Source organism: Amblyraja radiata, chromosome 1 (genome assembly GCF_010909765.2).
Source record: "Amblyraja radiata isolate CabotCenter1 chromosome 1, sAmbRad1.1.pri, whole genome shotgun sequence".
In the NCBI taxonomy this organism is placed as follows: domain Eukaryota; kingdom Metazoa; phylum Chordata; class Chondrichthyes; order Rajiformes; family Rajidae; genus Amblyraja; species Amblyraja radiata.
Window position 1 is genome coordinate 141,947,568 of NC_045956.1, and position 24,967 is coordinate 141,972,534.

At 41.3% G+C, this 24,967-nt stretch overlaps 2 protein-coding genes across 5 annotated transcripts in view; one reads left to right on the top strand and one right to left on the bottom strand.

Annotated features, from left to right (window-relative positions):
* Nucleotides 1-18,056, bottom strand: part of ubap1 (ubiquitin associated protein 1) — a 38,257-nt gene extending 20,201 nt beyond the window's left edge. Inside the window, exons 1-3 of one of the 4 annotated variants that reach the window (XM_033031990.1) lie at nt 17,953-18,056; nt 4,034-4,080; nt 1,263-1,390 (exon numbers count right to left, since the gene is read on the bottom strand). In XM_033031990.1, coding sequence (XP_032887881.1) covers nt 1,263-1,390; nt 4,034-4,073 — 168 coding nt within the window. In that variant the 5' untranslated portion in view covers nt 4,074-4,080; nt 17,953-18,056. Of the gene's footprint in view, nt 1-1,262; nt 1,391-4,033; nt 4,081-17,836 lie in introns of all 4 variants that reach the window. The other 3 variants (XM_033032001.1, XM_033031981.1, XM_033032012.1) reach the window with 3 other exon arrangements.
* Nucleotides 18,057-22,568: 4,512 nt separating this feature from the next.
* dcaf12 (DDB1 and CUL4 associated factor 12) overlaps nt 22,569-24,967 on the top strand; it is a 71,875-nt gene continuing 69,476 nt past the window's right edge. Inside the window, exon 1 of the mRNA XM_033032097.1 lies at nt 22,569-23,009. Coding sequence (XP_032887988.1) covers nt 22,953-23,009 — 57 coding nt within the window. The 5' untranslated portion in view covers nt 22,569-22,952. The remainder of the gene's footprint in view (nt 23,010-24,967) is intronic.

Consider the following 24,967-nt stretch of genomic DNA (forward strand, 5'->3'; position numbering starts at 1 on the left):
GCCTGCATTTAATTATCCACCCCAATTGCTCATGAGAAGATGGTGGTGAGCTGCATTTGAGATGGAGGTATACTAACAATGCTATTGGGGAGGAAATTCTAGGATTTTGACCAAGTGATTATGAAGGAACAGTGAGTTATTTGGAGTATAATTCAAATAAGTGTGAGGGGTTACATTTTGGGAAGTCAAACGAGGGCAAGACCTTCACAGTGAACAGTAGGGTCCTGAGGATGTTGTGAGCAAAGGGATATGGGTGTACAGACATGTTATTCCCCGAAAGTGGCGTCCCAGGTAGAGAGGATGGAGAAGGCGGCCTTTGGAGAGGGGCATTGTTGTAGACGTTTATAAAATCTTAAGGGGGATAGATAGGGTGAATGCATTCTTTTTCCCCATAGGGGAAACCAAGAATTAGAGGGTATAGGTTTAAGGTGAGAAGGGATTTTTTTTTTTTTTAAATAGGAACACCATGGGCAACCTTTTTACACAGAGGGTGGTGGGAAAATGGAATAGGATATTAGAGGCGGTACTTGAGGCAGATACAATATTTAGAATACATTTGGACAGGCACATGGATTGGGAAGGTTAAGAAGGATATGGCGAAACGCAGGCAGATGGGACAATCTTAGATGGAATGTCGGTCAGCCTCAACAAATTGGCACCCATTTCAATGATGTTTGACTTTGTGACTATGAAAGAATAATAGTTTCCACCCTTAATAAGCAGCATTAAGCAATCTTTTAAAATGCAAAACTGCAAAGAACATTACAATCCAATAAATTAAATCAAAGACTTTATAATGGGAAATACATTTGAAGTCTTTTGGACCATCGTGAGGACATTCTTCTTCCCAACATGTTCAGCACCCTGCTTCAAACCAAATACGCATACAGGATGGTAGACAAAAATGCTGGAGATCTATAGAGCGAAGGAAATAGGCAACGTTTTGGGCCGAAACCCTTCTTCAGACCTTCAGAAGTATATAGGATGCCAGTTTGGAAAATTATAAACATACCATTCCTAAAGGACGACTTAAAAGACACTTGAACAGATTCAGAGGTTGTGAGGTTTAGAGGGACTGGGCACAGGCAAGTGGTTAGCTTGGTTTGCCAACGTGGTCAACGTGGACGAGGGGCTGAAGGGCAGGTAGTATCGTACTGTATAGCGCTACGTCTTTATTCCTTTTTTAGAATATAAATTTCCATCATTTAGGTTAAAAATTCACTTAAATTTAAAATAGTTTAAGATTCGTTATGCATACTCACATGAAACTCTTTAAATCGTGTAGAGTTGTCTGATACACAAAGTCCAACTGGAAACCCCACTTTAGTTGGAATCTTGAACTTATCGCCAATCTTAAATGTGACATCATCCAGATAACTAAAGCATGCTCCTTAAAAACAAACATTTTCATAAAGCTTCCAAACTAACATCAGCTTTAATCAAAACTGTCCAGAATATTTGTTTATCTCTTCACTGACAGGAGGTCATAAATTTAAGTTTTTAAAAATTGGAGAATTTGTTTAACTCCACCTTAGCTCAATGAATATTTTGTCATTTAATCACTAATTTAATTGTATATTCTTTATTCACACCAGCATATTCACATTATAGCAGATATGTCCATTAAAATACTGGACAATTCCAACCAGTTCCTTTTTAGATCCTCTCACTGTGCACGTTGGATATTGGGTAGTTAAGTTAAGAGGATAGTTTCAATTCACAGCATTACATTGCCATTTGCCTGTGTTCATGCAGACCACTTAGAAGGAAAATATAGTCTTGACTTATTCTAGCCCCGCAAATGACCAAATCTTTAGCAGATGTTCAGCTCCAAAAGGCCTCAAGTCCTCACTGCTGTTCCAAAAGTGGATTATGAGCAATAACTGGATCTCAGTCTGAGGAAATAGAGAATCACTCAGACATCACTGAAAGCTTTCTGACAGTTCAGACCACGGTAAGACTTATTAACATTGTTCACGTTTTTAAGATAATTAGAGAGATTCAGAAACAATTGAAAAATAATTTAAATAAATACAATATATTTTAAAAGTTAAAAAATGACCAACTTTCCTTCTTGTTCAAGGTTAGTAACCTCATTCAAATTAAAGGAGCTGTCCTGCAAGGCCCAGATATGAAGTGACTGTTTTGGTGAACGGTTGCACTTTCTCTCTCCACATTTTGGAGATGGTGCAGAAGAGATTTACTGGAATAATTTTAGGAACGAGCGCTTAATGTACATAAATAAACTCAAGAAATTGGGATCATTTGCCCTAGGGCAGAGAAAGCGGGTGTTAAAAATCATTGAGCAGAAAATATCTCCAGTGACTTAAAGGCCACAGATTCATAAGAGAAACCATCAACAACATGAGGAAAGAAACTTCAAGCACTGGGTGGTTATGATTTGGAATAATTAGCATAATAAGATGTCAGATAATAGCTCAAATGTAGCCTCTTTAAGTGAACCAAATCAATATTTGGAAGATATTGAGGGAGTGCAGCATAGGTTCACCAGGTTAATTCCCGGGATGGTGGGACTCTCATATGTTGATAAATGGGGCGGCTGAGCTTGTATACTCTGGAATTTAGAAGGATGAGAGGGAATCTTATTGAAACATATCAGATTATTAAGGGTCTGGACACGCTAGAGGCAGGAAACATGTTGGGTGAGTCCAGAACCAGGGGCCACAGTTTAAGAATAAGGGCCATTCAGATGAGGAAAAAGGTTTTCACACAGAGAGTTGTGAGTCTGTGGAATTCTCTGCCTCAGAAGGCAGTGGAGGCTGGTTCTCAGGATGCTTTCAAGAGAGAACTAGACAGAGCTCTTAAAGATTGGAGTCAAGTGATATGGGGAGAAGGCAGGAATGGCGTACTGATTGTGGATGATCAGCCATGATCACATTGAATGGCAGTGCTGCCTCCAGGGGCCAAATGGCCTACTCCTGCACCTATTGTCTATTGATATAATATCCACAGTCTGTTCAAATTGGCAGAAATACTTCTACCTCATTAACAATCAGTACGGGAGCACCTCAAGGTTGCGTGTTCAGCCCCTTGCTCTACTCACTCTATACTCATGACTGTGTAGCGGACACAGTGCGAACTCCATCTTCAAGTCCGCCGTTGTTGGACGAATTACAGATGTTGATGAGTCAGAGTGAGATCGACCGATTGACCAAATGGTGCCAGCACAACAACCTGGCTCAATATCAGTAAAACCAATTAACTGATTATGGACTTTGGAAGAGGAAGGATGACGAGGACCCACAATCCTGTTTATATCTGCCATCGGGAAGAAGGTACAGAAGCCTGAAAACTGTAACGTACAGGTTCAGGAACAGCTTCTTCCCTGCAACTATCAGGCTATTAAACACTACAACCTCAATAAGTAGTTGAGGCCAGTTCATTGGCTATGTTTAAGAGGGAGTTAGATGTGGCCCTTGTGGCTAAAGGGATCAGGGGGTATGGAGAGAAGGCAGGTACGGGATACTCAGCCATGATCATATTGAATGGCGGTGCAGGCTTGAAGGGCCAAATGGCCTACGCCTGCACCTATTTTCTATGTTTCTATAAGCTCGAACGACAGTAGACTATTATTATTATTGCACTACTGTTTGTTTTTGTGTGAACGTGTGTGTGTGTGTGTGTGTGTGTATATATATATATGACAATAAAACACTCTTGACTTGAAATTGGAGAGGAGAGAGCAACAAAGAATAGCTGGACTGTTCTTCTACTACAAAGGTAGTTGAGATTAAACTACATGTATTCAAATTTATCATTTACAGATTTGATGACCAGTTCTGTAATCGACAAATACATGGCACATCATAAATGAAAAAAGTTACACCGCGAGAATGAAAAGGAATTCAAAAATACGTAAAATAAATATTTAACAGTGCATCATTAAATTGTGGAATTATTTGTCAAAATATTTGTGAGAAGATGATTAATATTTGTTTTGTGAGCCATTTGTTTTTGTTAAATGCTGGAAAAAAAAGTTGCCTGTGCAAAGATAATACAATTGTAGACATACCAGAGTTTTGAAAATCTGATCCTGATTTCCTTGAGGCCATTTAGAATCTGAAATAAAGCAAAGTAATGTTGATTAGAAACAACAATGTAGCATGGCCAATCAATGTCAGATGCTTATGTCTGTACCATGATGTGATTGTTATGACAAAGTTATTTTTTTTATCGCCAATGACACACATTTGGAAAGACAGTTAAAGTAGATTTGCGCTTCCATTCTCGACTTTACCTCCAAGGCAGATTCAAGTAGTTAGTTTGATACCAGTGTATATTGTGCCAGTTCAAATGTAATAGCTGGAGCCACAATCCAGCAATTTTGCCTCAAAAACAAAATGAATAGCCCTTCTCATAGCCATCACCTTGTTCATTGACTCAGGCAATTAGCATCAAGCCAAACAATACTAAATTCTTAAGATGGACACAAAATGCTGGAGTAACTTAGCGGGGACAGGCAGCATCTCTGGAGAGAAGGAATGGGTGACGATTCAGGTTGCCGAATGAAATTCCACCCACCGCATCCTGCTTTAGCAAGTTTCTTTTTATATCGCATGGAGGTAATTTTCAGAGCTAATAGGAAGCTGTTCAACCTACAGAAACTACACTCCAAAACCAAGGTTAGCCAAATCATACTAGAACTGCAGGGTCCAACTAATCCACTCCAAATAGCCCCATCTAAGCTAGTCCAATTTTCTTTTAATCGACCCATATTACTCCAAACTATTCCTATCCATGTACCTGTCCAAATGTGTTTGAGAATCTTGGTATTGTCCTCGTCACAAATGCTTCCTTCGGCAGCTTGGTCCACATACCTCCATTCCTTGTGTGGAAAAAGTTGCCCCTCAGGTTCCTATTATAGTGCCCTCCATAATGTTTGGGACAAAGACCCACCATTTACTTATTTGCCTCTGTACTCCACAATTTGAGATTTGTAATAGAAAAAAAAAATCACATGTGGTTAAAGTACACATTGTCAGACTTTAATAAAGGCCATTTTTATACATTTTGATTTCACCATGTAGAAATTACAAATTACAAAGGACATTTATTGTCACATACACCAAATGGTGCAGTGAAATTTGAGTTACCATGCAGCACACAAATAAGATAAACACAACACTATAGAATTTAACATAAAACATAAAAACATCCCCCCCACAGAGGAATCAACATTTCCTCTCAGTCAACTTCCTCTTGTTCACCCATGGTCGGGGGCCTATTGAGGCCTCCACAGTCGCCGCAATGGCGGCCCAATGTTTCAGGCCCTCTCGCCGGGATGGTGGGATGATTGGAGCTCCGGCGTCGGAACAGAAGAACACTCTCAGTGGCTTGGAGTTCCGAATCGGCCACTTCCTACTGGAGATCACGGCTTCCGAAGTCCAGAGGCTGAGCTGGGTGGAGCTCCAAAACTGGCGATCCTCAGCGAAAGATCCCAGACCTCCGCGATGTTAAAGTCAGCGCCGCCCGCAGCTGGAAGCTCTGCAAACCACAGCTCCACGGTGTTAAAGTCGGCAGGCCCAACACTCCGGAGCTCCACACAGCGATCCTGGGAAGGCATCGTCCACTCCGCGATGGTTCTTCAGTGCTGCGTCGCTGCTGAAGCTCCGGCAGGAAAGGCCGCGCTGATGCAGATGGTAGGCCGCAAGGGGGGGGGGGAGAGGCGAAGATGCGGCTCGGAGAATAGACGCATTCCTGACCAGGTAGTGACTGAGAAGACGGTTTCTCTCTTCCCCCCACCCCCCCCCCCCACATAAAAAAGACTAAAAGACCTTGAAAAACAAACTTTAGACAGACTGAAAATAACAAAAAGGATTAAAGGACAGACAGCTGCTGGCGAGGCTGCCACACTCGATGGCGCCACCACTCGTGTTTATACATAGTTTCCCCCCCCCACCCCCATTTCAGGGTATCATAATATTCAGGGTATCATAATCAAGTTCAAGTTCAAGTGAGTTTATTGTCATGTGTCCCTGTATAGGACAATGAAATTCTTGCTTTGCTTAAGCACACAGAAAATAGTAGGCATTTACTACAAAACAGATAAATGTGTCCATATACCATGATATAAATATATACACACATGAATAAATAAACTGGTAGTGCAAATAACAGAAAGTGGTTGCTAATAATCAGAGTTTTGTCCGAGCCAGGTTTAATAGCCTGATGGATGAGGGGAAGTAGCTATTCCTGAACCTGGTTGTTGCAGTCTTCAGGCTCCTGTACCTTCTACCTGAAGGTAGCAGGGAGATCAGTGTGTGGCCAGGATGGTGTGGGTCTTTGATGATACTGCCAGCCTTTTTGAGGCAGCGACTGCGATAAATCCCCTCGATGGAAGGAAGGTCAGAGCCGATGATGGACTGGGCAGTGTTTACTACTTTTTGTAATCTTTTCCTCTCCAGGGCGCTCAAATTTCCGAACCAAGCCACGATGCAACCGGTCAGCATGCTCTCGACTGTGCACCTGTAGAAGTTAGAGAGAGTCTTCCTTGACAATCCGACTCTCCGTAATCTTCTCAGGAAGTAGAGGCGCTGATGAGCTTTTTTGATAATTGCGTTCGTGTTCTCGGACCAGGAAAGATCTTCAGAGATGTGCACCCCCAGGAATTTGAAGTTCTTGACCCTTTCAACCATCGACCCGTTGATATAAATGGGGCTGTGGGTCCCCCTCCTACTCCTTCCAAAGTCCACAATCAGTTCCTTGGTTTTGCTGGTGTTCAGGGCCAGGTTATTGCGCTGGCACCATATGGACAGTTGCTCGATCTCTCTTCTGTACTCTGACTCATCCCCATCAGTGATACGCCCCACAATAGTGGTGTCGTCAGCGAACTTGATGATGGAGTTCGCACTGCGGTTCGCTACGCAGTCATGGGTATAGAGTGAGTACAGCAGGGGGCTGAGCACGCAGCCTTGAGGTGCTCCCGTGCTGATTGTTATTGAGGCTGACACATTTCCACCAATACGAACAGACTGTGGTCTGTGGACGAGGAAGTCGAGGATCCAGTTGCAGAGGGATGCGCAGAGACCCAGTTCTGCGAGTTTGGTAACCAGTTTGGAGGGGATGATTGTGTTAAATGCCGAGCTGTAATCAATAAATAGCAGCCTGACATATGAGTTTTTGTTGTCCAAGTGGTCCAGTGCGGAGTGGAGGGCCAGCGAGATCGCATCCACCGTTGATCTGTTGTGGCGGTACGCGAACTGCAGTGGGTCCAGGTTTTTGTCGATGTAGGAGTTGATTTGCTCCATGATCAACCTCTCAAAGCACTTCATCACCACCGGCGTTAGTGCCACTGGTCGATAGTCATTGAGGCACGTCACCTTACTCTTCTTGGGCACCGGTATAATTGATGCCCTTTTAAAGCAGGTGGGGACCTCAGACCTCAGAAGTGAGAGGTTGAAAATGTCCGTAAAAACTCCCGCCAGTTGGTCCGCACAGGTTTTTAGAACACGGCCGGGTATACCATCAGGTCCAGGTGCTTTTCGGGGGTTCACCCCTCTGAAGGATTTCCTGACATCGGCCTCTGTGACTGAGACTGAAATGCCATCACAGCGAATGGGGGATCGGGAAGGCACATCAGTATTCTCCCTGTCAAAGCGTGCGTAAAACGCATTGAGCTCGTCAGGGAGTGATGTTACACCGGCATTCGAGCTGCCTCCTGGTTTTGCCTTGTAGGAGGTGATTGCATTCAGACCCTGCCACAGCTGCCGAACATCTGTCTCGTCCTCCAGTTTGGAGCAGAAGTCCCTTTTGGCCTTTTTGATGGCCTTACCAAGGTCGTATCTGGTCTTCATGTAGGCCACTGTATCGTTGGATGTGAATGCCCTGTGTCTGGACTTCAGGAGAGTGCGGATCTCAAAGTTCATCCAAGGTTTCTGATTGGGAAACACTCGGAAGGTTTTTGTAGGGATGCAATCCTCCACACATTTCTTTATGAAGTCTGTTAACGACTGTGGCATATTCGTTCAAGTCCGTTGCCGAGTCCTTGAACATTGCCCAGTCTACAGACTCCAAACAGTCCTGGAGTTGTTCTTCTGCCCCCCCCCGACCAGCTCTGTGCCATCCTCACTTCTGGGGGTGCATTCTTTAATTGCTGCTTGTAGGCAGGAAGAAGCAGCACCGCGGTATGGTCGGACTTACCGAAGTAAGGGCGAGGGATAGAACGATAGGCATTCTTGATGGTGGTGTAGCAGTGGTCGAGGGTGTTAGGTCCTCTGGTGCAGCAGGAGACATGTTGGTGGAAGTTGGGGAGTGATTTCTTGAGGTTCGCCTTATTGAAGTCCCCAGCAATGGTGGTAAATACCTCTGGGTAAGACGTCTGGTGTTTGTTGACCACGGCATGCAGCTCCTCCAGTGCCAGACGGACGTCTGCCTGGGGTGGGATGTAGACCGCGGTCAGGATAACGGAGGTGAATTCTCTCGGGAGGTAGAAGGGATGGCACTTCACCGCCAGATGTTCGAGGTGTGGAGAGCAGGAGTTGGACAGGACTGCCACGTCGGAACACCACGCAGAGTTGACCATGAGGCAGACGCCCCCTCCTCTCCCTTTCCCAGATGCCAGGGTACGGTCCATGCGGTGGATGGAGAACCCTTCAGGCTGGACCGCTGAGTCTGGGGAGCTGGGGGTGAGCCATGTCTCTGTGAAACAGAACACAGAGCATTCCCTCAGCTCCCTTTGATAAAGCAGTCTTGCCCTTAAGTCCTCCACTTTGTTTTCAAGGGACTGTACATTAGCCAGTAGGATAGTTGGGAGAGGGGGCCCAAGGCCCCTGCGCTTCATTCTGACCTGAAGTCCTGCCCGACGGCCACGTTTCCGGACACAATGGAGGCTTCCCCTTTGTCTCCAGGTACTGTACTTGCTGTACCTGCTGTTTCTGCGGACCTGCGCTGGAACGGGGATTCCCTCACAGACGGCAGCTCCAGCTCCGTAACGAACGGGGATTCCCTCAAAGTCGGCAACTGCAGCTCCGTTGTTGCTGGGAGATCCAGCCCGTCGGCTCTGGGGGTCATCCCGGCGTTTCAAGGTACAGTACCTGTGATCCACAGTCGGGTCGGGAGTTCCACAGCCAGCGTGGGAAAGTTTAAAGTCCGCGGTTCCCGCAGCTGCGGGAGTTCGCGAAATTGCGAGAGCCTTGAGGTGCTCCAGCAGCTTGTCCGAAACGGCACCGATTTCTGCCGTTTTTCTGATCCAGGTAAGTTGTTGGAAGTTGTAGTTGAGCCTTTTATTTTCCGGAGCTCCGCAAAAGTCGCCGCAGGCAGGCGCCATCTTGTCAATATCATAACACATGGCTTCACAGGTGTTTGCAATTGCTCAGGTGTGTAATAATTGCCTCCTTAAAGCAGGTATAAGAGAGCTCTCAGCACCTAGTCTTTCTTCCAGTCTTTCTATCACCTTTGGAAACTTTTATTGCTGTTTATCAACATGAGGACCAAAGTTGTGCCAAAGAAAGTCAAAGAAGCCATTATGAAACTGAGAAACAAGAATAAAACTGTTAGAGACATCAGCCAAACCTTAGGCTTACCAAATCAACTGTTTGGAACATCATTAAGAAGAAACAGAGCACTGTTGAGCTTAATAATGGCAAATGGACTGGCAGGCCAAGGAAGACCTCCACAGCTGATGACAGAAGAATTCTCTCTATAAAGAAAAATCCCCAAACACCTGTCCGACAGATCAAAAACACTTTTCATGAGTCAGGTGAGGATTTGTCAATGACCACTGTCCACAGACGACTTCATGAACAGAAATACAGAGGCTACACTGCAAGATGCAAACCACTGGATAGCTGCAAAAATAGGATAACCAGGTTACAGTTTGCCAAGAAGTACTTAAAATAGCAACCACAGTTCTGGAAAAAGGTCTTGTGGACAGACGAGACGAAGATTAACATATCAGAGTGATGGCAAGAGTAAGTCTGGATGCTTTTTCAGCATGTTGAAAAATGTCCACGAGTAAAAAAAAAAAATAGCCCCGAGTACCTACGGCTGGCTATTACCGTAATTACCAGAATCAAGGGGAAAACTCGGGAGAATTCGTGAGTAACTCGGGAGAGTGGGACAAGGGCTTAACTCCTCTTAGAATTTTTCTTCATAATAACTCATTGCATGAAATTCTCCCAATCTTCACTTTCCCACATAAATATAAAGTGTAAATATAGCTCCTCTGGCTGCAGTTAGCCCTGTAACGAAATCAGTTACCACATTTTATCTTTCAAAATCAGTCATATTCATGAACACATTATTAAATTTTCTCAATCTTTTCTGCATCATGGAGAATAATTTCAAGTTCTCTACTTCCTCCATTTTCTAAACTCTAAATAAGTTTTGTTGTGTTTCTAAGGCCCTAAAACCAAATGGTGAAATGCAAGTCATCAACTCAACTGCCAAATTTTCAAAACAGATATATTCAGATTCTCAACTAAAGCAGTTTTTCCCCAGAAACTATTCAGGTTTCTAATAAAGTTAATTTCATTCCAAGAAAACCAAACAAATAAGTTACAAAACAATTACATTTTATCAACTCACTCAAGGAAACACAATGGTTTTAATCCAAATACAGCACAACCTGTGTATATATTGCCATCCTTTCATGATATCCCCAGGTGTTTCACAACTAATAATTCTGAACTATAGTGACCATACTGGCAAATTCTGTCACCCCAAATGTGTGAATTTTGTATCTGAGAAAATGTACTTGCATAAAAAATGTTAACATTCCTAACAAGCTACGGTGAATTATCTTGCACTTTTGATTATTCAGTGTGAATGTTGTCATTCAGACGTAATTGCTCCATATACTCATATTTTACCCCATAATGGATTTTTCTATTTTTTGTTACAAAATAAATTAATGCTGAGTTATCTGGAGGAAATTTTGTGCTTCCATTAAAACTTGAAATGCACCTCTTACCGTATATATTTCATAACATTATATAAAAAGATAACAAACCCTTTTATTCACTTCAGTCATTGGTTTGACTCGTTGATCGGAAATGCAAATCACAAATTTTTGCATGGAGTTCCAAGACACCATATACTATCATAACTTATTTCCTAACTCACACTCTTAAAGATGGAATTTATATTAATTAGAGCATGAATAGTCTCCATTCCAATATGTTTTGTATTAAGGTGATAATTTCATAATGCAAACTAGCTGAAAACTTAAACTGGTGTATGTATGCACACAAATATTTCGTTGACAGTATTTCACCCCAATTAATTTCCTTTATTTAGATCATAATTAATACCTTTTACAACTAATCCCAAATACCATAATAGTACTATTTCCGACCATTCCCTGCTAACCTTATCCCTAAAACAAGAAGGAATGTACAATAAAAAATTGTTCTGGACGTTTAACCCTCAAATACTAAACAACCCAGATTGCTGTATATATTTAAAACAACAGATGGAATTCTTTTTTGAGACCAATGATACTCCAGATATTTCGTCCTCGTTATTATGGGAATCTTTTAAGGCTTTTATCAGAGGTTCTATCATTTCATATCAAGCATATCAAAACAAAAAGAATAGGACGGAACAATTGCAACAGCAGGCAGTGAAGAAAGCGAAAAGGATTTGAGTATAGGAGCAGGGAGGTTCTACTGCAGTTGTACAGGGTCTTGGTGAGACCACACCTGGAGTATTGCGTACAGTTTTGGTCTCCAAATCTGAGGAAGGACATTATAGCCATAGAGGGAGTGCAGAGAAGGTTCACCAGACTGATTCCTGGGATGTCAGGACTTTCATATGAAGAAAGACTGGATAGACTTGGCTTATACTCGCTAGAATTTAGGAGATTGAGAGGGGATCTTATAGAAACGTACAAAATTCTTATGGGGTTGGACAGGCTAGATGCAGGAAGATTGTTCCCGATGTTGGGGAAGTCCAGGACAAGGGGTCACAGCTTAAGGATAAGGGGGAAATCCTTTAGGACCGAGATGAGAAGAAACTTTTTCACACAGAGAGTAGTGAATCTCTGGAACTCTCTGCCACAGAGGGTAGTTGAGGCCAGTTCATTGGCTATATTTAAGAGGGAGTTAGATGTGGCCCTTGTGGCTAAAGGTATCAGGGGGTATGGAGAGAAGGCAGGTACGGGATACTGAGTTGGATGATCAGCCATGATCATATTGAATGGCGGTGCAGGCGCGAAGGGCCGAATGGCCTACTCCTGCACCTATTTTCTATGTATCTATGTAACTAGAAGAACAGATCAGACAGCTGGACTCAGAAAACGCGACAGATCCGTGTATGGATAAGCATAATAAGATAGCAGTATTAAAATTTAAGCTAAATCAAATTCTCTCTTCAAGAGTTATCAGACTATTTCAAATTACTAAACAGGAAAAATTTTAATTCGGCGACAAATCACAAACTTCTAGCATGCCAGTTGAGAAAAGTGGAAAAGGACCATACTATTCAAAAAATCAGGTCAGATAAAGGTGAATTGTTTACACTTCCCAAAGACATTAACGAAAGATTGGCCCAATTCTATCAAAATTTATATACATCCAAAACATCAACAGAAATGAGAAAAACTACAAACTTTCTTGATAAATGTAATCTTCCGATACTTAATGTGGCGGAACGAGATGAATTAGGAGCTCAGATTTCAATTAAAGAAATAGAAGAGACTATCAATTCATTGAAGAATGGCAAAACACCAGGCCCAGACGGGTTTAGTAATGAATTTTATAAAAGATTTTATGAGGTAATCTCCCCGCATTTACATAACTTTTATATACACGCATTTAAAGAACAGACGCTACCACAAACCCTAGCCGAATCAACTATTACACTTATACCCAAAAAAGATAAAGATCTGGAAGATCCGGGATCATACAGAGCAATCGCCCTGTTAAATACAGATCAGAAAATATTCGCTAAAACTCTTCAAGAAGATTAAGTAAATATGTTAATAAATTAATACACTCCGATCAAACTGGGTTTATACCCAAGAGACACTCGTTTAATAATTTGAGATGCCTGTTCAACATAATGTACTCACATAGAACGATAAAAGAAGACTTATCAATTATTTCATTAGACGCAGAAAAAGCATTTGATCAAGTAGAATGGAAATATCTTTTTACAGTATTGCAAAAATTACAGTTGGGAGAACATTTTATTTCATGGATAAAACTGCTATATAAGCCGACTGCCAGAGTACTGACTAATCATATACTCCCACCTAAATTTCAGCTATCCAGTGGCAATAGACAGGGATGTGCCCTTGCGATTGAACCTTTGGCGAAAAGTATAAGAGCACATCCGAATATTCACGGCTATTATACTAAATACTCCAATAATAAAATATCATTATATGCAGATGACGTATTACATCACCAGTTCCCAAGTTAGCATTCCAAGTATATTCAACCTTATAGTGGAATTCGGTTCCTTTTCAGGATATAGAATAAATTGGAACAAAAGTGAAATTATGTCAATAAAACCTCAAGAGCCGCCACACCTCCTAAAATTCCCTTTCAGAATTGCTACGGAAAAATTCAAATATCTTAATGTTCACGTAACCAGAAAATACACTTCTCTATTTCATGCAAACTTTCCTCCTTTAGTTACTAAATTAAATGCTCTTACTCAATTTTGGAAAACACTTCCGATGTCTCTCATAGGCAGAATAAATGCCATAAAGATGATCTTCCTCCCACAAATCTTATTTCAATCAATACCGATATACCTTCCTAAAATGTTTAATTTTTTTTAAACTTGATTCTCTGATCACAAACTTTATTTGGGATTATAAAACATAGAATCCATAAACGACATCTATGTAAACCCAAAGAAATTGGTGGACTGACTCTCCCCAATTTTTTATACTATTATTGGGCAACGAATATTAAAAACGTAATCTATTGGTTGGACAACACATGCCAACAGGTAAAATGGTTAATAATGGAGAGAGTGGATTGCTTCGCTCTCCAATAAATTTGAAGAAAATACTATATGGATAAAATCCGATTATCCATAGTACCTTACGAATCTGGAGACGTGAAGTCAACCCTTAAACTGAGAAATTTATCTCTTCTCTCACCAATTGCCAACAATCCTTCGTGCAAGCCATCTATTTTAGACAAAACGTTCACACATTGGGAAAGATTAGGAATCAAAAAACTCGGAGATCTTTATGAGATGGGAACTCTTCTCTCATTTCAAGAATTGCAGTCGAAATATCACCTGAAAGGTAGTCAATATTTTATATATCTTCAAATTCGAGACTATCTGAAATCATATACCCAAGACTATCAATCTTTGTTGCCAGACATACTGGACGAATGTATGAATAGAAATTCGGAGTCAAACAAGTTAATATCATATCTGCATAACACCCTTTTAAATATAGAAATCCCATCGTCAAAAGTAATTAGAAGAGCTTGGGAAGATGAACTTGGCCTAAAAATTCTAAAAGACAGATGGGAGGAAAACCCTCTATATATACACAATTGTTCGATTAACGTTAGGCATTCGTTAATTCAATTTAAAATACTGCACAGACTCTATTATTCAAAGTCTAAACTGAATAAGATCTTTCTAAATGTATCTCCTATTTGCGATAAATGTGTTCTTCAGGAAGCAACTATAACCCATTCCTTTGTCTCTTGTATAAAATTACATAATTTCTGGAGAGGAATTTTTGATTTTTTCTTCTCAAAAACACTAAAAATAAAATTGGATCCCGACACGGAATTGATCACTCTAGGTACGTCAGAAGCCTGCTCTGAGCTATCATTATTTCAAAGAAGTTTCCTTAATTATGGCCTGCTAACGGCGAAAAGACTAATACTCAAATTTTGGAAACATACATCAGTGGAGATGTGGATTATAAACATGTCTGAGACACTACATCTTGAAAATATTAGACTTGTCTTGGCAGAAAAAACAGATCATTTTTCAAAGACATGGACACCATTCATTGATTTATTACAAGGATAGTATGGTTCAACACAACTTTGGATTTAAATCTAATTATGGGTTGGGGGAGGTGGGTGGGGAGGGATGCGAGGCAGGTATATCACCACTTTTTTCTTTCTTTCTCTTTTTGTCCTTTTATTTATTTATTTTTTTCTATTCCTCTCTTCTTTCTTTCATTTATTCACTCTTTGGCTATACCACTTTGGTGGTCTAGGGGTTCTATCTTTGCACATCTCTCTTTTTCTCTTTCTTGCTTTTTCTCCTTTCTTTTTTTCTCCAACTATAGCTAAAAAGTTAAAATTGAAGCTGTACAATAACTGTATAATTTTATATGCTGTTGGTTCTATTTTTGTACATTTGCTTCTAATAAATAAAAACACAAAAAAATGCAAAGAATGCAAAAAATGCAAAGAAGCATAGACCTTACTAGAAAAAGGCAAAAGCATATAGGCGAAGGGGAAAAAAGCAATTATCTCTGCTCTGAAGATACTAACTTGTGGGCGGAATCCAAGTGCATAGACACCATGGTTTCCTGTATATCTCTCAAATGTGAGATTTAAATTCAGGGACCAAGAGGATAAAAGCTATTAGTGATCTAATATATTCAATTCGCGTTTAAAATGCCGTATTTCCAGGAAGAGACCTCATCAAGATTTATGACCTATAATGAGGTAAAAAATGAATTCCCTCTTTAAGCCATCTTCAACTATTACAAAGAAACTGGACAGCTCATGAAAGAAAATCTAAATTGCTGTCATCAATTGTATATGAAGTAACTATGATATAAAGAACATTAAAACAACTTTTTCTATTCTAGCAAATAAAGCCTTGAGTTGAAAACGATCAAAAACAATCAAAACAATTAAAATTGGTATTTTGTTGGAAAAGTTCACCCTGCAATGATTCATCATTGTGTCAATCCGAATAACATACTTGATTTAAGAATCCGATGAAAGGACAAAAAAAGGAAAACATTCAGTGCCCTCCATAATGTTTGGGACAATGACCCATCATTTATTTATTTGCCTCTGCACTCCACAATTTGAGATTTGTAATAGAAAAAAAATCACATGTGGTTAAAGTGCACATTTTCAGATTTTATTAAAGGGTATTTCTATACATTTTGGTTTCACCATGTAGAAATTACAGCTGTGTTTATACATAGTCCACCTATTTCAGGGCACCATAATGTTTGGGACACATGGCTTCACAGGTGTTTGTAATTGCTCAGGTGTGTTTAATTGCCTCCTAAATGCAGGTATAACAGAGTTCTCAGCACGCAGAGTGTTTCCATCACCTTTGGAAACTTTTATTGCTGTTTATCAACATGAGGACCAAAGTTGTGCCAATGAAAGTCAAATAAGCCATTATGAAACTGAGAAACAAGAATTTCTCAGCTTCGAAAAACTCCTTTGTTTCTTTAGCAGTATGTTTGAGATTATTGCCTTGCTGTAGAATGAACCGCCGGCCAATGAGTTTTGAGGCATTTGTTTGAACTTGAGCAGATAGGATGTGTCTATACACCTCAGAATTCATTATGCTACTACCATCAGCAGTTGTATTATCAATGAAGTCAGCCAGTACCTTCAGCAGCCATAACGCCCCCACCACCGTGTTTCACAGATGAGGTGGTATGCTTTGGATCATGGGCAGTTCCTTCTCTCCTCCATACTTTGCTCTTGCCATCACTCTGATACAAGTTTATCTTTGTCTCATCTGTCCACAAGACCTTTTTCCAGAACTGTGGTTGCTCTTTTAAGTACTTCTTGGCAAACTGTAACCTGGTCATCCTATTTTTGCAGCTAACCAGTGGTTTGCATCTTGCAGTGCAGCCTCTGTATTTCTGTTCATGAAGTCTTCTGCGTACAGTGGTCATTGACAAATCCACACCTGACACCTGATCTGTCGGACAGGCGTTTGGGGATTTTTCTTTATTAGAGAATTATTCTGTCATCAGCTGTGGAGGTCTTCCTTGGCCTGCCAGTTCCTTTATAATTAGTAAGCTCACCAGTGCTCTCTATCTTCTTAATGATGTTCCAAACAGTTGATTTTGCAAGCCTATGGTTTGGCTGATGTCTCTAACAGTTTTATTCTTGTTTCGCAGTCTCATAATGGCTTCTTTGACTTTCATTGGCACAACCTTTGGTCCTCGTGTTGATAAACAGAAATAAAAGTTTCCAAAGATGATGGAAAGACTGGAGGAAAAACTATGTGCTGTGAAGCCATGTGTCCAAAACATTATAGTGCCCTGAAATGGAGGAGAGGGGGAGGGGGGAGGGGGGGGGGGGGGGACCATGTATAAACACAGCTGTAATTTCTACATGGCAAATCCAAAATGTACAAAAATACCCTTTCATAAAATCTGACGAAGTGCACTTTAACCACATGTGATTTTTTTCTATTACAAATCTCAAATGTGGAGTACAGACGCAAATAAATAAATGATGGGTCTTTGACCAAAACATTATGGAGGGCACTGTACGTATTTCACGACATCCAGTCGGGATGTACAGATAAAACTTGATATTTAGGACACGATGATAAATAACATAGTGAGAGATTTTTAAATTGAAACTCATTAAACCTCTTACCCCAGACCTGATAACATGATGTGCGAAGTGTCACATCAACGGGGCGCTTCGAAGGGCCCTGTAGCCCAATCAACAGCAACAGAAGCCCCGGTAGCGAGCAAAGAAGGAGCCTAAACGCGAAGAAACGGACAGCCGCACGATTGAAGAGTTGATCTGGATATTTACAGTCTGCCGGTTGAAGTTTATTTCATCCCTTTCGCTGGTGACTGTGTACCTTTAATCGACGGGGTTAAAGGCTGCACTTTCCCAAAACCTAATAAACAACACTCGCTCGAAAGGATGCCGGCACTCACCTGCGGGTTTTCTATCTTCTGAAACGTTTACTGCAATGCCCCGAACAGAATGAACTTTTCCAAAAACTAGATAAATTTGACATTATTTCCTGCTTCATTACAGGACGCCATCTTACCCGCTGGCCACTGATGTCATCGCGCACGCCACCGATGTCATCGCGCACAGCACATGAGTGACGCCGGGCTGCGATCGCCGCCTCGCTCTGTCACGTAGCAGCAGCAGCTTGCAGCTCACCCATCTTTAATACAGGAAGATGCAACAGTTAATGCTGTCATTTCCACTTAATGCAAGATATCAACTCTGAGGACATTTAAGTTCACGATAAGATAAGCCTACTTTGATGAACCAAAATAAGTGGAAATTGTGGAGAGACAAAATGCTGCAGTAACTCAGTGGGACAGGATGCATTTCTGGATAGAAGGGGTGGGTGACGTTTCGGGTCGAGTTGTGTTTAGTGTTTAAGTTTAGAGCTAGAGCATGGAAACAGGTCGGTATGATCTTCAGTTGAACCATGGATAGCAGCGAAGAGAGACACAAAATGCTGGACTTACTCTACGGGTCGGGCAGCATCTCTGGAGAGAAACAATGGGTGACGCCCTTCGGATTGAAGAAGGGTCTCAACCCGAAACGTCACCCAAACCTCTTCTCCAGAGATGCTGTCCGACCCACTGAGTTATTCCAGCAATTTGTGTCTATCTTTGGTGTAAACCAGCACTTGCAATTCCTTTCTACACATCGAGGAGATAGGGGTGAGGGAAAAAGAGGAGGTGAGGTTGTATTGTCGGTTAAGGAGGTTGTCACGACAGTGATGACATTACCGACGGTTCGTCTAGTGAGGCTGCTGTATACGAGTGCAGCAGCCTCAAGAAAGGGATGGTCACCTTGTTGGGGGTGTACTTCAGACCCCCGAAGAGTCAACGGGTATTACAAGAACAAATATGCCAGGAGATTGCAGACAGGTGCAGGTCAAATAAGGTTGTTGTGGTAGGGGATTTTAACTTTCCTAATATAGACTGGGCAAATCTGTGAAGGGTTTAAATCATAATCGTAATTTATTAGCCAAGTATGTTTTGCAACATATGAGGAATTTGATTTGCCATAGTCATACCAAAAAAGCAACAAGACACACAACTTCATAAAATTTGACATAACCATATATAACCATATAACATAAGCATCCACCACAGCAGCTCCTCCACATTCCTCACTGATGGAAGGCAATAAAGTCTTATCTTCTTTCCTCCTTTTTCTCCCGCAGTCGGGGGAGTTGAACCATCCGCAGCTGGGGCAATCGAAGCTCCCGCTGCCGGAGATCGAAGCTCCCTAACCTTGGGACCGTGAGCTCCATGGTGTGAAAGTCCACAGGCTCCCGCGGTTCCAGCTACTATGGTCAGGGCAAGCGCCTCCGCTGTCACGCTGTGAAAACAGGATGAGACGGAGTTTCTTCCCACAGGCAATCAGGACTAAACTCTTATTTCACCAGGGACTTTTGTGTTGTGTCTTTTTTTTAAAACATTTTTTTTCTAAAATATAAATACTGGTTCTGTTCTGTTGTTTTTGTACAACCACAGGCATTGCCACTTTCATCTCATTGCACATCTTGTATATGTACGTGACAAATAAACTTGACTTGACGCTCCCGAACTGGATCCCTGACAAAGGGATTGCGAGCTCCTCGATGGTAAGTCCGCAGGCACCCGATTGGAGATCCCGAAGTCGGTCATCAGCAAGAAGCCGCCAGCTCCACGAAGTTATTCAATTTCAAGCAGGGTGCAAGGTCACCAAATTCAAGTGCAGTATCTTACCACTTCATGCAGGGTGCAAGGCCACCAAATTCAAGTGCAGTTTCATACCATTTCAAGCAGGGTGCAAGGCCACTAAAGACAGCGAATCATGACCTCTCCCTCCTCCATCTTGCAGAGACTGAGCCACGCCCACACTTCTGGGTTTTATAGTCCCTCCCACCAGAAGGGGCATGGCCTTCATGGCATGATTGACAGGAGAGAGAATCTCAACATTTTTTAAACACTACTAACTCTTTTATATTTTATCGTTGGGAAATATCCTCGGCACCTGATGAGCGGAGGGGGACTGAGTAAGATGGCCAAAAATCACAGCCATACGTGGTAGCATTTTTTCTAAAATCAATATAAAGTACAAACGGGAAGTGGTCAAGATTTGACTTTTAATTATATAGAAGGCAAGGCAACTTTAATTAGGTAACGCAACTTTAATTAGGCAACGCAACTTTAATTAGGCAACACAGCTTCAGACTTTCCAAACCAAAGGCAACACAGCTTTAGCATTTCCAAACCAAAGGCAACACAGCTTTAGCATTTCTAAACTATATTTTGAAACCACATTAAGGGCACTGACAGGTCAGTATAAGCACTCACAGTTTAGTAGACATGTGTTCAGTGTTATTCACAGCTCAGACCGAGAGACATGACCCTCTCACTTCCCCCCCCCCCATCCCATCTTGCAGAGACTAACTGAGACACTCAACACTTCTAGGTTTTATAGTCCCTCTGGAAGGGGCGTGGCCTTCAGGAGAGAGAATCTCAACCTCTTTTTACACACTAATAACTCTTTTATTTTTCATCGATGGAAAAAATCCTCTTGTCCTGCGCAGCTGAGGGGGGAGTAAGATGGCCAAAAATCACAGCCATAAGTGGCAGCGGTTTTTTCCTAAAATCAATATACAGAACAACAGGAAGTGAAGATCAGACTTTTAGTAATATAGATAAATATACGTGTTTATAATATATAAATATTGGTAAAATATATTTGCCTTAATAGCTTATGTTCCTTATATCTTGTAGGCAAAATAAATAAAGGCAAATATAATTGCCTTTGTGGCTTATGTACATCATGAGTTGCTTTAAATCAAAGTTGCTTCTGATCTGAGAGAACTTTGAAATCTATTACCTCTATCTTGCCTCTCACACACAGAAACACACACATATCGTTCCCCCACAACACTGATTAAACCAAAGATCATAGAATGCATATGGTCTAGAGAACTTTCATTGCACATTGTCGCTCATTTTATACACAATTTCCCTTTTTATTTTATTTTTTTAAAGAAGCACCTTATTTATTATAAACAAAGATCATAATGGTCTATCATAGAAGGCTAAGATAGACCAAGATAAACTCCTGCAAAATCCAATGGACTGATGTGGATTAAACCAAAGATCTTATAGCTATAGGATCTTTGGATTAAACTGCGAGATGCAGAACGGAGATCGGGGTCTTATTCCCAAAATGGCGGAAGTGACGTACCGTTGTGTACTTCACGTCAGTCCATTGGTCTATCTTGCTCCTCTAGAATCTGCTTCCAATCACAGGAGGCTAGGAGTTATGTAAAAACTTATCGTGTAGTATCTTATCCAATGTTTTATTATATCTAAATACACAGCATCAAATACATCCACACTGTTAGTTATAACTTCAAAATACTATCCAATTTACGTATATGGTTATAAATACCGCAACTCATTTTGATTAGGTGCTTTTGAGGGAACCTTGTAATGGGCACTTGTGGCTACAAGATAGCATGACATTAGAATGTAATACTGATGGGGTTAAATGAAATACGATAGGAGAGGCACATCTGTAACACACACCAGTGTAGAATTGTTGGGCTGAATGTCTATTTCTGTGTTGCAGCACTTAACCAAATGTAATGAAAACATTTTCTCTGTACAATAAAATGATTACGTTTTCAACTTATGATGCAATTTCCTGTTATTCTGTATTAAGATGTCATCCTTCCTGATCTGTAGCATTATCTGAAGTTGAACAAGTTATCAATACCAGTTATAACTAAGTACCAATTAACAGTAGCTTTCTTATAAAATAATCATTCAACCTAACTACTTACGCCTAACAGCATTCTAACAAGCCTAATCTTAATGTTTCTAATAATGTTGATCTTAAATTTACATACAATATATCAAATGTGTTGGACGAGTAAATATATCCTGTTTAAATGGTATGGAATGGCCCCTATTTAAATAGAACATTGGCTGTTCCGCATGGTATTAGAATGAGACTCCCATTTATCAAAATAATATTCACAATCTGGGTATACAATTAATAACAACTGAGCCCCAGATCAGTCCCCAGCTGACACTCCAAGATATCATTTATTGCGACTAAGGTATGGCCCATGAATATGTCGGTTTTCTGCTTTTCTCTAATTTAATTGAAACCTGGTCTCTCTCACGTGGGAAAGGCGAATCACGGCGCGAAATCGTCGAGATACTATATTCAATGCACTGCACAAATCAAATTATGCCGGGACGCAAAGAAACAAAACACGCACAGACAGTGGACACAGACACGCAATACTATTGAGCGCGTGACGAGAGCCCGCCCCTGCGGCCGGAAGATTGTGTCGTGACGGGCGCTGGTTAACGAAAAAACAGGCGGCCGGCCGGCCGGAAAATGATTGAGTGCGCACCGGCCGGGAGATTGTGGAGTGAGCACAGTGACGGCCGCTGGTTGACGAAGGGCAGGCGGACAGCCGGAAGATTATTGAGTGAGCACCGTGATGGGAGGGTTGGTCGGGCGGTCGGTCGGAAGATTGTTGAGTGCGCACCGTGATGGGAGGGTTGGGTGCAAAGATACTTCCTCTAGTATCTTTGGTTGGCCGGGCGGAAGCTTATTGAGTGCGCACCGTGATGGGAGGGTTGGTTGGGTGGGTGGGCGGAAGATTATTGAGTGCGCACAGCGAGGCGAGCGGAAGCCGATGGGGAGCTGTGTAGCAGCAGCAGGAGGGTGAGGGAAGGAGGGAGGGAGGGCGGCGCTGACCCGACTGTTTGACACCAGCCCCCACGCCCCCCCCCCCGGGCGGGTGGAGAGTGCGCACGCGGCCTCGGGCTGGCTTTGATAAAAGAACGCCGCCGCCGCCGCCTGCACCACACACGGTGCCTGGCAATTGTCGGTTTAAAACAACCCCGCCACTAACTACTTGCAAGAGGTGGGCTTTTGATGTAGAGAACAGTTAAAACAATTTCTAACGTCGTCCACTCCCAAAGGCCTAGTCCACTTAGCCGCTTATCAACTCTACCTCCTCCATGTGGATTCAAAGACTCTCCCTCCCGTACCATGGCGAGAAAAATAGTTAGCAGAAAGAGAAAGGCTGCGGAATTAGAGCCGGAGCAGGTAGGACATGGCAAGGCCACTCATTCTCTCTTTTTAGTTACATAAATGATCTGTCTGTCGGTGTAACCGGTCCGGGCAGGGCTGGACTATCTACTTCTACTGTTACACTTCCCAATGTAGCTCCTCCCGCTCAGGCCGCTCCACTAATTTAGATGACTCCCGTGTTTCTGATTACAAACGGAGTGGACTAAAACACTTTGTTTACAACGAATGCTTGAGATAATAAGTTATTCTGTATCTCACAACGCTTTAATGTACAAAAGTCTCGTGTACATCAACATGTACTTATTTTAATTGTAATTAAAAATGGAGATCCGCTTTTAATATTGTACTGAAGTTCTCTATTTCCTTGTTTCGAATCCATTTCTAAAGGGGTGTACGGGGGAAATGATGAAAATGAGCTGCTTCATGCAACCATGTAAAATATTTAAACACACAAGTTAGTTGTAACGTCGCATATTTTGTATCATTACGTACACGAAAACTGCCAGCGATCGTTGTTTGGTTTAAAGATCCCGTCAATTGAGTTAGATTACAATTGCACTTCGCAGTTAATAATCCCTGTTTTAAGTAAGTTTTTTAAATCTTGAATGGGTCTGAGTTTCACTAAGCAATACTTAGTTATAACTTAAACCATTTCAAATGTGTTTGTTGATTTTGAACAAAATTATGTTCGTATTTTGAAAATCAGTTGTACTCTGGGAAGTCAGTTTGTCATTGTGATGTCACATTGCTGGGGATATTGTATATTGATTCTTTTATTAGGTGCAGGTCATTTTTTTAAATCTCTAAATCCTTCCTGTACACAACATTTGTTGGTTTTGAGTTGATGCAATAAAAAAATGTCGACTTTCAGAAGGAAGTACCTTGTAAAAATGTAAACATGATATTAGGATGGCATGTTAGTGTTTTTGTTTTTAGTCTGCAGGAGATGTACTGAGATTAGCACTAAAAATGATTTAAATTCACAGATTAACTTGTTTAGCAATTTAACTTTAAAATAGACAATAGGTGCAGGAGTAGGCCATTCGGCCCTTTGAGCCAGCAGCTATGTTGCTTCATATTAAGTTTGTCCATTATAAATGCCACGATTGCCATTGATTATGGAATTTCCTGTAATGTAAACATGCTGAAGGCTCACCTTTTCCTAATTGGTTAGAACCCTGAAGGAAGGTTTAATTGCAACTTGACAAGTTTATGCAGCAGTTCATATTATCAAATATCTCATTAGTTTATAATATATTTGGACAGAATATGTAAATTTAAAATTAGGATTGAATGTTGCATCCTAGAATATTGTCCCTCGCCTATGATCCTAGGTAAGCAACAAAAATAGAAAATGCTGAAGCAGTCAGTAGGTCAGACAGCATTTGTTGCGACAATACATTTGCAAAAGAGAGAAAATAAGTTAATGTTAAGTTGTAGAGAAAAGGGAGAGTGGTGGATAAGTCAAAGGAAATGTCTCTTATCTGATGAGATGCGTGCTGTAGGATAAATTGTCATCCATTTTTTTAGGTAGTGGTGGCAGTAAGGGAGAAAATGGACATAGCCAATGAGATGAATGGAATTAGTGAGAATGCAAGCAAAGAAATATTAAAGAGAGGAAAAAGTAAGATAATATTTGACAGGTGAGTGATCTCTTGCAAAACTGGTCAGTCCTATTACAGAGAGAGAAAGCAGTTTACTTGAAGTTGTAGAATTCAGTGTTATCCAGAAGCTGCAAAGTGCACAAATGGAAGATGGGGTTCTACTTTGTTATAGCCATATAGCAGGCCACAGACCAAGTGAGATGGAGAATTAGAGTGGCAGGCAAACGATCACTGAATCTGCACTTGGTTTTTCCAGCATTGAGGAGACTGCTTTTGCCGGTGTTCTCCACTATAAACATGAGGAGCATCACTTCTATATGGGCATGTTGCAAACTTTTCAAACTCCACAATGAATTGTATGTGGAGTGG